The following is a 16,696-nucleotide window of genomic DNA, read 5'->3' as shown; positions in this document are numbered from 1 at the left end:
TGAACACAAACAGAGAAGTCAACTGCAAGACCGGTTTCACCACTTTTATTTTTTTATGTTATCAATTCACCATCGCTAAATTTGCTTCTGAAATGCAGTACCATGTTAAATGCACGTTGTAAATCTTCCTCAGGCTGACATCGTTGCTGATTTACAAAGGCAAACTCTAGCTAGCACCTAGCTTCAGTCATTGAAAACATGGTGGGCAGAGCTAGCTAGTGGTTTCCATTGTAAAGGTACTTCTGTATGCCGTTTCATTTCCAGAACAAACATAAACCTAACACTAACTCATAAAACATGTTTGCATAAGGCTAAAGTAATTCGACGATTGAAGGTGGATGAAATCAACATCAAGACCATTTTAGCTCACCTTGAAAGTTACCCTGGTTGCTGCCTGCGTGCGAAAGCACTCTGTTGTACGTCTCAAACTCCACCCTTGTGTGTCAGTGTACTCAATTAAACAACGTCAGCGTCTCTGAGCCATACTGCAAAGCAGAGCGGGCAGTGTACAACCATAGCCTTTCTACCTATAGCCGTTCCACATGCTATTCGCACCATTATACAACATTTGGCAGCAGTTCAATGGATTTGCATTAGGGGCGCTGTTCAGACAGAGCAGATTGGGGTTCCCCTATTGGGCTGGGGCTAATCGCCCACAATAAGTCCTCGCTAGCAGCTGAAACCTGAACATATTACGGTCGTCTCTGACTGCAAATAAAACATTAAAATTAAAAACACAGTAACCTAGGAGTTATATCCATCTAGTTTCTTACAGCTTCGACATTTGTGAGTCAGTCTTCACTAGCTTCTAGCTAAGGAAATGACGACATCCGATTGGTGAATGGGGAACTAAACCGGATGCTAACGTCGGCGAAAAGTAGCCTAGCCACAGGCTAACTGACAAACGTGAGGCCAACAACTCAGCCGATCGTGATGTACGCCACAAATAGACCAATCGACCTCATATTTAGACACTACAATGTTGATTTCTACCTTCGATTTTCATCAGTTAAGAAATCTAGCGTCGGATTTACACATTCTTAAGGTAGTAAAGCGAGTTGCCGCCATGTTTGTTTTCCAGAATCACCCGGGTAGAGAGCTCACGTGCAGCATTCTGGGTAATTGAGTTTCATGTTATTCATGCACAAAATGCGTGTTTTTAAAAAAATGCAGTGAGTTTAAAAAATCAAACCAACTGCCATTTGGAGGGGCAATTTACACTTCCTTTAGGAAAAATAAAAGGAAAACCGGTGACCCTCCATATCCGACACATCAGTTGCGTCTATTGTGGAGCTTCATAGGAACCCCATTCATTCGGACGGCTCTCCTCTGCTTGAACATCGCCGCCTCGTGGACAGTACCACCCGGAAGAAGCTGCCAGTTTGGTCTCTCCTCTATAAATCCTCTCTGGTACAACTAGAACGAGTGTGCTTGAAGTACAGAAGTATACTGATTGAGACGCTTCTGTTCTGCAGTAACCAAACTTTCGTTGCCTAGCAACAACAGGACTCGCCGCCACCGCGAGCTAGTTCAACTTCAGTGCAGCAGAGCCAGGCAAGGTACGCTTCCTGACAACGAACTTTTAATGTAGTTCTAGCTTTAACCTGCTTTCATTTTGTCTCTGAGCATTGAAGGATTTTAACTGTATACATTGCAAACACGTCTTATCAGACATGTTTGTGCTGAAATGGCATAGCCTACAGAGGTACATTTACAATGGAAACCACTAGTTCTAGCTAGCTCTGCCCACCATGTTTTCAATGACTGAAGCTAGGTGCTAGCTAGAGTTTGCCTTTGTAAATCAGCAACGATGTCAGCCTGAGGAAGATTTACAACGTGCATTTAACATGGTACTGCATTTCAGAAGCAAATTTAGCGATGGTGAATTGATAACATAAAAAAATAAACGTGGTGAAACCGGTCTTGCAGTTACTTCTCTGTTTGTGTTACCGTTAAATTTCACACACACTCTTTCCCATCATATTTGTTAGTTCAAATGTGTCTGCACATCCTGTGACATAGCAAATGCCATGTCCAAGTCATGTTACGCTGTACATTAAGGTGTATGTGGGCCAACTGTAATAGATATTTGAAATGATCTCGCGGGCCGAATAAAATGGCTTCGCGGGCCAAATTTGGCCCCCGGGCCTGAGTTTGACATCCCTGCTGTAGAGAGTGTCTAAGAAGGGGCTGTGTTGGCCCGAAACGTCTCGAAATGAAAAGGGATTAAAAGGGAGCAAATTAAAGCAAATTTGTTTATCTTGGTCTCATCAGACCCCACGATGGCTCTCGTGATCCATGGTCGGTTCATCTCTCTTGAGACCAAAGATAAACTCATTTGCGTTATATGGCTCCTGTCATTGACAGTGGCTCCTGTGATCAATGGTGTGTCCTGACAAACAGCACAGCGATATTAAGTTACTACTATAACAGTAGTGTCTTTGTCGACCCTAACATCACTCCAACAAAGGAATTCTGAAAACAGGCCATGCAAATGTATCATGTTTAATCATGCAAACAGTATGACTAGGGGAATTTCAATGATATAAGGAAGTTAGCAATAGCATCTGACCATTTGAATACTACACTGTCACAGAGATGAACAGAACAAGGATATGGATCACTGGAACCATCGTGGGGTCTGATGAGACCAAGATAAACAAATTTTCTTTAGATGATGTCAAGCGTGGTGGTAAACAAGTACGTTTTACAAAAAAAAAAGTGTACCACTCGTCAAATCAAGCATGGTAGTGGGACTGACATGGTTTGGGGATGCATGAATGCCGTCAACATTGGAAATCTGAGTTTCACCTACTGAAACATACATGTCAACATGCACTCTGTGACTACTGAAGCAGACCACGATACTCTCCATAGGATTTCATTTAAATCTCACAACAATCTATTAAAGCTAGGAGCAGACTCAAAATGTAAAATAAAGTTCAACGTAAAGAAAGGTTGAAACGCACACCGATGACCTCCCTTTTAATCCCTTTTAATTTTGAGACAATTCGGGCCAAAATCGCCCCTTCTCTACCGGATTTTAATCTAGGGTGTACTCACTTTTGTGGGTACATGTTCAAACATTAATGGCTGTATTTTTATGTTTTTGTGGGTGAACAACACATTTAAGCGGTTATATGTCATTAACAGGTCACTAATCATTGTGTCAAAGTGAATTTTCTTAAATGTTGTCCTATGAAAAGATATTCTTACAGTACAAATCTGCAAATATGTGAGGGGTGTAATACTGTATCTTGTCGTCGGGCCACTTGAGATTTTTTGGGGGGGCAATCTGTCTTTTCCTTTCAAAAAAATATTGAATCACTATTTGAAATTCCACTAAACTAACATGGATACAAAAATAGACACTTGTGAACACCTGGTGGAAGCATTTAAAATGCTTTATGAAGACCTTTTTGAATTCCGCACTATACAGACTCTTATTTGTCATCGACCCACATACACAGTGTTCTTATTGAAAGTTGAACATGAAAGGAATACTAAATTGGCACGTTTGTTTTTGTTTTATGTATTTATTGATGAATATGTAAAAACTATAACTATAACTTATAATACCTATCCGTATCCCCCCACACTTTTTAAAATATATATGTAAATCCTGTAATATTGATCATATCTCTGTGGAAATCTGTGTTGACAGTGTATGTATAGTCACTAGGATTTGCTGAGGACAACACCACCAATATCTTTCAAATGAATCTTTTTTGCACAATACATGAACGTTTTTGCACAAAAGCACTAGCCTCAATGTACAAGTGCCATGGGTAACATGTTATCATAATATTTTTCTCCTATCAGATCGCCAGCTTCGTTTTTATGTGTGTGGGCGCATGACCTTTCTTTCTGACCAAGAGGGGGTGAGACTGTGTTGCCATCTCATCGGTGGTGTAACTACTGTTCCACAAACTATGTACCTACTGTATTGTGAGTCGCATTGGATCATAGTGTCAACAGTAATGTAATGTAATGTCATGTATGTGTTGCAGTTGTTCGGTGTGAAAACCCCAGCTGAGAGCAGGATGCAGAGGTTCTTTCGGCCGCTAGCTGGCCTCTTCATCGTGCTTTTCATTGGTCTTGCGAGGTGGAAATGGGAGGTGATATCCATCACAGACCTATACCACGAGACCACCATATCACCAGAAACAATTCAACACATCCACAACTCCTCACACCTCATGGTGTCTGCATTTAAGGACCATCGTAGAGGCGGGGCCATACGGGTGATTAGCATCCTGAGAAGATCGGCGTTCAAGAAGCTGTACTGTGTGCTCTGTGTTCAAGCTAACGCTAGGACTGAGTGGGACGACGGGTGTAGTCAACGGGTGTCTTCAGAGGCAGTCGTTGAAATACACAGCGATCACTTTGGCTTTCCTTACGGGACTTCAGACATATTGTGCAACAGTTCATCATCCTTTAAGCCGACACATGTGGCCATATCAATGGACCCAATCACTGTCCAGAATTTGAGATATTTACCCATTCAAAACCAGGAGACCAAGGATTCATTTAAGTACAGTTTCACTGTGTGCATATCCAACCTCTTTGGCGAGTACAACAATGCCCTGCAGTTTGTGCAGACCATGGAGGTCTACAAGCTGATAGGCATTCAGCGAGTGGTCATCTACAACACCAGTAGTGGGCCCGATGTGGAGAAACTACTCAAGTACTACAGCAAAGAGGGTATGCTTGAGGTTGTTCCTTGGTCAATAGACAAATTCCTAAAGCCTTCTCATGGGTGGCAGCCACAGGAGTCACCTGGGGACTTGCATTACTATGGCCAGCTCACCACGCTGAACGAATGCATATACAGACACATGTATCAGTCCCAATACCTCCTCCTGAATGACATAGATGAGATTATCATGCCTTACAAACATGCCAGCCTGGGGGACTTAATGGATACCCTACAGACACAGCATCATGACGCTGGAGTCTTCATAGTTGAGAACCCCATTTTCCCCAAAACCCAGTTTGACGAGAGAGGGCGCTTTAGCCGGCGCGAGTGGCAGAATGTGCCTGGTATAAATATCCTGGAACACATTTACCGTGAGCCTGACCGGAAGGGAGTACACAAGCCCACTAAAATGATCATCAATCCCCGCTCTGTGGAGCAGACATCCGTACACTCAGTCCTAAAGCACTTTGGACCCTCCATCAATGTCCAGTTTGATGTCTGTCACATAATCCACGTCAGGGTCCCTCTGCAAGGGAGCCTACACAAAAACCAACTGCACGTGGACAAGAAACTTTGGGAGTTTGAGAAGAGGCTGATACCGAATATCAATCTAGCACTTAATGAGTCAGGACTCTTAATGTGATATAAAACTTTACCTTTGGCCATGAAGGAGGCAGCTAATCTGTTGCACATTGATGGTGTAGGCCAGGAAAGCAACGTCAATAGTTTAGCCACTATATGACTGAGGCCTGTTACTGCAGTCCGAAACAAATTCTTGGAGTTAGCTGACATCAGCAGCTGTGGGAAAGCCTTACTGTGCATGTACATCAAAAGCATACGTGACGGAAGTCATTATTTCACATGATTAGCTAAATCAAACATGTCAATGTCACGTCCAGAGCGAATACAGTGAATTCATGGTGAAACTTCTTCAATGACCTTGGGTACTCTGTAGTTAACGACCTAAGCTACAGAGTACCCAAGGTCGTTGAGGAAGTTTCGCCATGAATTTGCTGTATTCACTTGATTTAGTGACTCACTTGATTGCTCTGGCTTGTCAGCCTGGGACATTAGAAGATTTTTGAAATTTGCTCTGGTTGCCCAGCTACCTTCGCTCCTAGCGAATTCGCTTTGGTCACTTTTTTTCGCTGACCCTCCATAGAGAAATAATGACTGCCATCGCGTAGGTCAGTAGGTCGCTTTTTGTGTACGCACACATTTAGACTATACAAACCAGACTATAACATAAAATGACGTCTGGGACTGCAATAACAGGAAGCTGAATAATAATAATAATAATAATAATTCTCAAGGCCGAATGGCTGGCAGAAGAGTACAAATATGCACATCCTTCCTCAAAGAAGGAAAGGGAAAAGATTGCCACTATTTAAACTAAAGGTTTTAAAGCAAAGGATACTGTGAAAAACCTTGGCGTCATTATCGATAGTGAATGTCATGTGAAAGCCATTGCTAACTCTGCATTCTATCATCTCAAAAACATGTCAAAAATTAGGGGTCTTATGCCTTAAGATTTAGATAGACTAGTGCATGCATTCATTTTAAGTAAGATTGACTACTCTTATGCCTCTTTTCCACTGCCAGTTTTCTGGTAGGCTTACAGCTCGACACAGCGCGACTCAGCCGCCACTTTTTGCTTCACGATTGAGCTGTGTCGTGCCTATTGGAAAAGCAAAATGTTGCGGGCGAGTTGCGCTCTGTGGAGCTATAGGCCTACCAGAAAACCGGCAGTGGAAAAGAGGCATAACAGCCTCTTCACTGGCCTCCCCAGGAAAACTATCAAACAGCTCCAGCATATCCAAAGTGCAGCTGCGCGGCTCCTTACAAGAACTAAAAGATTTGATCACATCACACCAATCCTAAGGTCCCTTCATTAGCTCCCGGCAAGCTATAGAATTGATTTGAAGGTACTACGCTCTACTAATTGTGTTCAAATCAGTGAATGGGTTGGGGCCCTGGAATCAGCTTCCGGAGGATATTAAAAGTGCCCCATCTGTTCAATGTTTTAAAAACAAAGCTGTTTTCAGATGCTGTCTTTTAGATCTTTTTGTGGGTTTTAGCTATTTTTATGTTATTCTTTTTATCTTCCTGTTTTATTCCTGCCTTTTTTAATCTAGTTTTTATCTGCCTTTGTCATGTGTTTTTATCGTCCTTTACAGCACGCCTTGCGCTGCTATTGTTTTTATGTTATGCATGTTTTTTTATCTCTTTGTAAAGCACATTGAATTGCTTCCATGTATGAAATGCGCTTTAGAAATTAATTGCCTTGCCTCGCCTTCCTCACTGAGGCCAGGAGCAGGACAACGGTGAATCTATCAACAGAGATAGTAAGAAGCTGTTTACAGGTATATGTATATATTTGAAAACCGTTTTAAAGATATTCCATTTATGCTGTTAAAACACACGTCATAGTGGAGCTTTTATCCACATGGTATGCTTTTATCCACATATCATGTTTACACGTAAATGTAAATGTCAAATGTTCTTCAAAAACTGCAATATGTCTAGAACTGTGCTGCCTGGCTGCTTACCCGCTCCCCTTCCAGAGAACAGATCACCCCCATCCTCTGTCAACTTCACTGGTTTCCAATTATAAAACAGCGTATACATTTCAATATCCTCCTCATCACTTACAAAGCCCTAAATTACCTTGCCCCCCCATATCTCACAAATCTCCTTCACCGTCACTCTCCTCCCCGCCGATGCCAACCTCCTCACCCCCACCATCAAGAGTCAAGACAAAGTACCGCACCCTGGGGGACAGAGCCTTCTGCATCATTGGGAGGGAAAGTGGAAAACAGCGATCCTAGCGGTTACGTTCCAAACACCAGGGCAATCCTATTGAAACTCCCATAGACGAGTTTTTTTTAAAAATCCCACAAAGATATGACTAGGAACTTGAACACATTTTTCAGCTCACACAATAGGATGAACTACTACCTGTGGAAATCATGAGTCATTTTTTGCCCTTTTAAGAAAAAATAGAAATTGTGCCATACTGGTCGGAAACGGACTACAGCTCCCAGCATGCTGTGCTTCGTGCCTCATTGACAACACAGAGAAACAAATGAACGCGAATGAACGCAAGTTCTTCGCGTTTCTTCACATTCTTGTAATCCTGTGAGTTCCATATTGTCTTCTTATTACACATATATACACGCGATTAGTTTGGTTTGGTTTTAACTTCTCTAGTAGATATGATGGCTTCTGTGGTGACGAGTAACCACCTCTCTGGCTGATGTTTGACTATGCTAATTTGGCTATGCTAATTACATGGAGTAAACACGCCGCACATGCGAGTCAGTGTAGTTCTGTATTAGCTTTTTTAAGAATATTAAAATCAGTTCAGACCAGTGAAAAAACGAATATTTTACCACCTGATTCGATGAAACGGGCCAATATATGACTGCCACTACTCCTACTTCGTCGTCAGGGCCGAGATGTAATTTTTAAAAGAAAAAACCCATTCATTTCATGTAGGGGGTTGGAACGTTGCCAGCAGGGGGTGATGAGATTACTTTCCCTCCCAATTGCCCCCACCCTCTGGAACTCCCTTTCCTTCCCTTCAGGTCATCTGTGAGTCTGACCAGGGGTTTGTTCACTCGCGGAACTAGCTACTAGCCACAAATGGCTAACCCTACTCCGAACAAGTGCAAAATGAATGGGTGTCAATGGAGTTTTCTACTATTATAATTTTTATTTATTTTTTGCCCTGTAATATTATTATTCAGCTCGAAGCTAGAAATAATAAGACCTCGTTTGAGTAGCGTTTTGATTATTTTGCGCGACCAGATTATTATATACTGGGTTACAAAACTCAATTTATGAGTGGTCAAACCCATAAACATTAGCGGGATGCTAGCGAGTACAGATCGAAATCTTCTTCATTGCTGTAAAACTAGATACCTGAAAGATTTGTCAATACAGCCTATCATTAAACAGCAGCAATAGTGCTTACCAGGAACATTTTGTTGAGGAGATTTGTGACTGGAAATTGCATTAGCAATGTATTTAGCATTTGGGCTCCCTTTTGCATTCCATACATTTTCCCACATGAAAGACTTATCGGAGCTCGCCAACTAGTGGACACTCCATAGGAACTGCAGTATGCATGCAAAGCTAACTGGCTACAATGGAAACCAATCAGTGTAAACCTTCTCCCTGTATTGTAAATTCTCTGGTCTGACTCACTGTCATCTTTCAAAAAAGATCTCAGGACCCATCTTTTCCAGACGACCTTACAACACCTAGACCTGCTTACCCAGTTCCTTCAACCACCACCGCTGCCCCTCCTCCTATCCATTGTTGTTGTTGTCGTCTTATGTTGTCTCTCTCTGTTCTGTTGTTTACTCCTGTATGTCTGTATTGTCTATATGTTTTCTCATTTGTAAAGCGACTTTGAGTGTCATGAAAAGCGCTTTATAAAACCCATGTATTACTATTGTTATTATTATTAAATGGATTTATGTTTTTTTTTATGTTATTTTATGGGTTTATCCCTGAAACGTGACGTTTCCAGTCCCATATCATTCCCCTATCAAATAGAAATTATGAAAGAAATACATATAATATCTACACATAGATCAGTGCTATGCATAGGCTTTAAACCAAATGACTATTGTAAAAACAAAGCTGAACATTTTTGGGGCAAATCCATCCACCCAGATAGAAGTTATGGACCAAACAAAAATTCCACCATCTTGAATTCTGCCATCTTGAAAGTGTTGTCCTCCAAAATAGAATAAATTCATGAACCTACCCTAGAGCATCAACACACCGAATCTGGGACAAATCCATCCATCCGGTAGCAAGTTATAGACCAAACAAAAATCTTGAATTCAGCCATCTTGAAAGTGTTGGCCTCCAACATCTAATCAATGAATGGACCTACCCTAGAGCATTAAAACACCGAATCTGGGACAAATCCATCCACCCGGTCAGAAGTTATGGGTCAAACAGAAATTTGCCCATCTTGAATTCAGACATCTTGAAAGTGTTGGCCTCCAAAATCTAATCAGTTCATGAACCTACCCGAAAGCATTAACACACCGAATCTGGGACAAATCCAAACATCACTTATCGCATTAACACGAAAGACCTAATGCGGCGGCGGACCCAGCGGTGGACCCAGCGGTGGCGGCGCACGCAAAACCATTACATCTCTGCCGCTCCGCGTTTTGGGGATATAAATGTCCGCATAGCTGTAACCAGCACCTAAAAGTCTACTCTGCAACTCCAATTGAAGGTTTATTTTAGAGATACGTCATCAGGCATGTAGGCTACCTGATGGGTGTGTTCAAAATACTGGTAGCGTATATCGGGATATATCGTCACAGGCCTCTTCACCATATGCGCATCGTATCGAAGGTGTCAGTAGCCTATCGATACTTTATTTAATAGCATAAATAGAATTTTGAGTGCTACACAGCAACTGCCAGACCTGCCGTTTTGTGAAGGCAGTCTTTTACATTACACGTGTATCACGATATATCGCGATGTATCGTATCGTGGCCCCTATATCGGGATGCGTATCTTATCGGGTGGTGGTTGGCGATACCCACCCCTAGTGGAAACATTGTATCTCTTAAATAAACCTTTAATCTGCTAAATACTGAACATAGTGCTCTTATTCAGGACTGCGGACGGGTGTTTTCTATGACGATTACGTAAGGGATAGGAACTTGTGATCTGTTTGATTTTGATTTGCTAATTTATTCATGGGAACTCTCTGTAGGTACCAAATGGTTGGCATTGTAATGCTTGGAATACTCCCCGACTCAAGAGCAATTGGTCACCAGGGTAGACACATTGAGGCCGTTGCCTTTCTTTCAAATGAGACCTGGATGTTCAGCTGCAGGTGGAGGGGTCAGAGACAGATGGCTATATGTTTCCAAGAAACCATTGAGTCACCTGGCTATCGTTTGTGCACGATTGTGCAGGCAAAATGAGCGTCTGTGCACAAACCCTCTCTAAGATATTTACATTTTAAGAGGTTGGTGACCTTAGGTCACTCAGCACCCCATTAACCTCCAAATGACTCAAAAATGGTTGGAATCGTTTGTGCTTCGTTTGTGCACGTTTGTGCAGGCAAAATTAATGTTTGAGCACAAACCGTTTTTATGTTATTTAACTTTTAATTTTTTGAAAGTAGGTCACTCAGCACCCCATTAACATCCAAATGACTTGAAAATGGTTGGAATCGTTTGTGCACCCATTTTTTAGTTATTTAACTTTTAATTTTGTGAAAGTAGGTCACTCAGCACCCCGTCAACCTCCAAATGACTCAAAAATGGTTGGGCATTATGTGGCCCTCTGTCGGCGATCCTCATGTAGATGGGAGGAATATGATGACCTTGCCAAAAATGTTACAATGGCCTGTTACAAGTCTGTCATCCTACCGCATGTTGTCATCTACACCAAGGATTGATTTTGTTCAACAAGAAAATTAATAAAACAGCCCTGAATGAGGGAAATATTTGAGGGAAGATATTCCCATTTGAGCTTTGTCACAAATCCGTCCTCCACACATTTGAATTACAGCTGCTTTTGTTGGTCATAACATGCAGAGGCAGCTTGAATGGTTTGGAGCAACCCACAGCCTGCAGTTTTGAATCTTGCACTGCCAGACAAAATGTTTCATGTTCTAGTCTGCCTTGTTTATACCAGGCCCGTTACAGTCTGATCAGTTCTGCCAGTTGGTTTCACATGTTCACAAGTTGTTGTGCCGTTTGTCCAAATAAATGATTCAACACTACATAGTTGTCAGACATTTTGTCTTATACAGTGAGTCCAATATGTATTTGATCCCTTGCTGATTTTGCCGGTTTGCCCACTAATAAAGACATGATCAGTCTATACATTTATGATAATATGTATTCAAACATGGAGAGACAGAATATCAAAAAGAAATTCCAGAAAATAACTTAAAATAATATATTTTAATTTATTTGTATTCAATTTAGGCCAATAAGTATTTGACCCCTCTAGCTAAAGAGGATAAAGTGCTTTGTGGCAAAGCCCTATATGTCTAGCACTGAGGTTAGATGCTTCTTTTAGTTAATGACAATGTTTGTGCATATAGTAGAAAATATTTTTGCCCATTTTTCTTTGCACGTTATCTCTAAAACATTAATAGTTTGTGGCTGTGGCCTTGCAAATGGGAGGTTCAGTTCTCTCCATAGAATTACTATAGGGTTAATATTTGGAGACTGTCTAGGCCACTTCACGACTTTAATATGCTTCTTATTGAGCCACTCCTTTGTTGCATTGACTGTATGTTGTGTATTATTGTCATGTTGGGAGATCCAAAAATGGCCCACCCTTCAGTGTAGTGGTGGAGGGAAGGACGTTTGCACTCAGGATTGCACATTACATGTCTCCCTCCATCCATTCATTGACGATGCGAAGTTGTCCTGTGCCTTAGCCAGACAAACACCCTCAAACCATAATGATACCACTTTCATGCATGATGGTGAGGAGGGTGTTCTTGGGATCATAGACAGCAGTACTCTTTCTCAAAACACATTGAATTGTGATAATGTCAAACAGCTTGATTTTGGTTTCATCTGACTACAGCACCTCCTTATCATATCCTAAACCAGTCTGATGTTTGTTGGCAAACCTCAAGTGGGACTGCGCCGGTTCCTTCTGAAGTAGAGGTACCATGTGTGCACTACAGGATTTTAAACCTCTGTGGCATTAAGTGCTACCAGTAGTTTTATCAGTGATTTTGGTCCCAGTAGCTTTGATATCATTGCCTAGTTCATCCCGTACAGCTCTAGGGTGATTTCTTTCTGTTCTCATGATTATCAAATCCCTACAAAAGGTCAAATCTTGTATAGAACCCCAGACAGGCTGATGGATAGTCATTTTGTATTCCTCACATTTTGGAAGAAATGCATCAACAGCTGGGTCATTAATACCCAGTCTCTTTCTTGTGGCTTTGCAGTCCATTTAATCTTTGTTCAGGTCTAACATCGTGTCCCTGATATCATTTGACCACTCTTTAGTCTTTCCCATGCTGGTGAGGTTGGAGTGTGACTGATTCACTCATACTATGGACTGATTCTGCTGATTCAATGTGTCTTTTATGCATGTTAGTATGTACAGGTGTCTTTAATTCAGATGACAAGTTGATCGGAAATGCCCATCTGGTCTGTGGGCCCGGAACTGTAATCAGTTGGCAGGGGATCAAATACTTATTTTGCTCGATGAAATGGAAATAAATTAATATATATTCTCTTCAGTTAATTTCTGGATTTTCTTTTTGATATTCTGTCTCTCCATATTAGAATACATATTATCATAACATTTATTGACTGATCATGTCTTTTTTAGTAGGCAAACCAACAAAATCAGCAAGGGATCAAATACATATTGGACTCACTGTATATTCTTCAGATAAAGGGCTGTTTGTTTTCCTGCTCAGATCATTTCTATGTATAGCATCCATAAAGAAGCATGGCAATAATACAAAAAAGTAGAAAATCCATATAATCATTAAGCATGACATATTGAAAATCGGGGTGCTGAGTGACCTACTTTCACAAAATTATAAGTTAAATAACAAAAAAATGGGGGGGGACTGTGGATTCTACAAGTGCTCGTGGTCATCTGTTTGTCCCACTTTTTTGAAGTGTGAAGAGGGTCACTGCCATTCATTTTGAGGCTGCCTGTGACCCTCCGAGTGCTCCGCCTCCCTATTTTGCATATGAACCGACTGCCTCAATGGAGGATCAGTCTGGAGGTTGACGGGGTGCTGAGTGACCTACTTTAGAAAAATTAAAAGTTAAATAGCATAAAAACCGATTTGTGCACAAACGTTAATTTTGCCTGCACAAACGTGCACAAACGATGCACAAACGATTCCAACCATTTTGAAGTCATTTGGATGTTAATGGGGTGCTGAGTGACCTACTTTCAAAAAATTAAAAGTTAAATAACATAAAAACGGTTTGTGCACAAACATTAGTTTTGCCTGCACAAACGTGCACAAACGAAGCACAAACGATTCCAACCATTTTTGAGTCATTTGGAGGTTAATGGGGTGCTGAGTGACCTAAGGTCACCAACCTCTTAAAATGTAAATATCTTAAAGAGGGTTTGTGCACAAACGCTCATTTTGCCTGCACAATCGTGCACAAACAATGCACAATCGAACCAAAATGCTTTTAATCAGATTTTCAACATATGGGGTGCCAACTTCACACAGGTGTACACAAGGACAGCAAGCACAATACATTCATACTCATCCACTGATGCTTGTGAATTGGAGGACCATAGAGGTAGAACATTAGACTAGAGGTGACACAGCAATTTGCGACAGCATGAAGAACAGCAAGTGCAGCCTCCATCTTCTGTAGGTAGACCTGTGCTCTTCAGTCAATGCATATCAATGGAGAACATGCCTACCTCCAGGACTGGACTGGCAATCTGGCATACACCACATTTTCCCGGTGGCCCAACAGTCATCAGTGGCCGATGCAACGTTTGTTTGTTTGTTTCATGTATTCCCCTAGATTCCCGTCCACAATGTAGATGGGACGGCCCATTAGTGCATCCTTAATATAGGCTACAGTGGACTGATCCAATCATAATTGTAGTATGGGGGTGACGGGCTGATCTACAGTAGGCCTAAGCCAAAAATACTTTGACAGAGCTCTGCCCACCTCTGTCAAAAAACATGCTAAAAAAAACATGCTAAATCATGCTAAAAACATGCTAAAATCGTGTTAATATACGTAAAGTTAACCAACGACCAGATTTGAAATGTCAGGCAAAATATCTACTTAATATCATATGAGTCGATAAAATGCATTTTAAAATTAGTTAGGTGGATATTTAGCAGCACATTTCAGCTCTTGTTTGTAAAGGCTGTCGATGGAAATGTTTACATTATTCAGCCAGTTTTGGCAGAGGTACGACCCTTTCTCCATTCATGTACGTTGCTCAGGTCTACCTATACAGAATGACTGCCAGGATTGCTGTGAAAAAGCATTTATTAGAGAGGAAAAAAACACAATGCCTAAAAGATTTTATTTTAGGAAAATGATTTGAGATTCAATCTATTCAATCCAGTCACAGCATTTGAATGGGATTTTTTTTTGCATTTGACAGAATAAGTGTCCTATCATTAGTAACATGGGAGTTAGACCACAAACTTGCATCTCTAGTAGGCCTTCAAAGAAGATGTTGTAAACATGAGACGTCTAATGCTCTACCTGTATGTAGAGGGCTCTACCACCTAGTGTTGTGAACAAATTGAATGGCACGATGTAAGTTACTTCACAAAACCAATATCAAATTAAAAAGGCTGAAATTACTACAACTGGTTTATTTCAGTTTTAGGCAACACTTCTCTACTCACATCTCTGTTATTTTTGCTACATCTCTATTTTATCCCATGTTATGTGATTGCAACCCATATTTTCTTTCTCTGCACTTCACAAGATAACCCCTATTGGGCAGCAGTAGCACACCGTTCAGGCGAGACAGCAGCCTGTTACAAAGAGCAAAGACTACAACGTCTGAGGCGGAGAAGTGTACTGATAGTTTCATGTGTGGTTGTGTATGAGTTAAAATATTGACAAGTTATGATGTACATTAAACTAGGCCTTGAAACTATCACACCTGAAGTACAAACATCTATTGTAAACCAAAGTCACTCTGAGGATGGTCCTTACCAATGGGGAGACACACCCATCAGAACATGGTCATACATGGGGAAGACATTGAGGTGGTGAAAAACTATAAATATCTGGGAACTGTAATAGATGACAAATTAACTTGGAGCTGTAACACCGATACTATTTACAAAAAGGGAATGCAGAGACTGTACTTCATGCGAAAGCTAAGACAATTTAAAGTGGATAGGGACATGATGCGGGTTTTTTTATCATTCTTTTGTTGAAAGCATTTTATGTTTCTGTTCTGTGGCCTGGTACTTCTCCCTGTCTGTTGTTAATAAAAATAAGCTGCATAAGATAATCAACATGGCCAGCAAGATTGCTTGCCAGCCACTAAATAGCATGGCCATGACTGTTGAAGCAAGGGTGGTAAAGAAGGCAAATACCATATGTGAGGATCTCTCCCACCCCTTACAGCAAGCATATGAGTTGTTGCCCTCAGGTAGGAGGTTTAGGATGCCCTCATTTAAGACAAACAGAGCCCACCAATCATTTATACCTACTAGTATCTCCATCCTAAATAAGACAACTTGTAAGTTAGACTGAATAGCACACTGCACTTTGGTACTGAATACTGCACTTTACTGTGTTTATGTTGGGTTTTTTGTCAACCTGTCTTTTTGTCCTATAGAGGGAGGGGAGGCGGGGGGAGGGGGGGGTCGTGTTTGTCTATTGTGTTCTTGTTTATTGTAATGTCTTTGTAATTGTATCAGATGCACTGAAAATGGCACAGAACAAATTTCCGAAAGGACAAATAAATTATCTATCTTATAGAAATGTAGTCGGCATATAACATATTAATAACAATATTACTGCTTATTTACTACATTAAATAAAGTTTGTTGGCCTGCCTGTAACGTTCTCATCTTACTTATGTGCAGGCTACCACTGATCAACACTGCCCTCTGCTGAATAAACTGTGCAAGTACTAATTTTGGTGTATTGGGAAAAGCGATAAGGTACAGGCCTGACAACCAATAAATATGTTTTTTTTGGTTCTCTATTGTAAACCAAAGTGCAGTGCAAATTGACTAGAGCTTTATAGAGGGAAAGGCCAAGCAGCCGAAATAGGCATGCCATTGCAGCGAGGGTATGAAGCCTTTTCATTTAGCCTATAGCACCACATGGTGGCCAGCATGGGCAGTGCACCACTTCACCAAATAACAGTGAAGCTGCTTGAGTGGCTTGCAGCTGTTCATAGTCTATAAGAGCTACGTATGAGGATCATTTCCCTGAGTGGCACAGCAGCTGGTCTGAAACCAGCCAAGCATTCTGACACTATTCAGCAGTTGTG

The 16,696-nt window shown here is 41.2% G+C and overlaps 1 protein-coding gene across 2 annotated transcripts in view; it reads left to right on the top strand.

Annotated features, from left to right (window-relative positions):
- The window catches only part of LOC134435875 (uncharacterized), a 14,685-nt gene extending 9,339 nt beyond the window's left edge, over positions 1–5,346 (top strand). For both annotated transcript variants that reach the window (XM_063184915.1, XM_063184916.1), the window contains one exon: positions 4,011–5,346. In XM_063184915.1, coding sequence (XP_063040985.1) covers positions 4,044–5,342 — 1,299 coding nt within the window. In that variant the 5' untranslated portion in view covers positions 4,011–4,043 and the 3' untranslated portion in view covers positions 5,343–5,346. The remainder of the gene's footprint in view (positions 1–4,010) is intronic.
- The last annotated feature ends 11,350 nt before the right edge of the window (positions 5,347–16,696 follow it).

Source organism: Engraulis encrasicolus, chromosome 20, assembly GCF_034702125.1.
Source record: "Engraulis encrasicolus isolate BLACKSEA-1 chromosome 20, IST_EnEncr_1.0, whole genome shotgun sequence".
NCBI classification, from domain to species: Eukaryota; Metazoa; Chordata; class Actinopteri; order Clupeiformes; family Engraulidae; genus Engraulis; species Engraulis encrasicolus.
The sequence above is the reverse complement of the archived record's forward strand: the minus strand, read 5'-3'. Positions and strand labels throughout refer to the sequence as shown.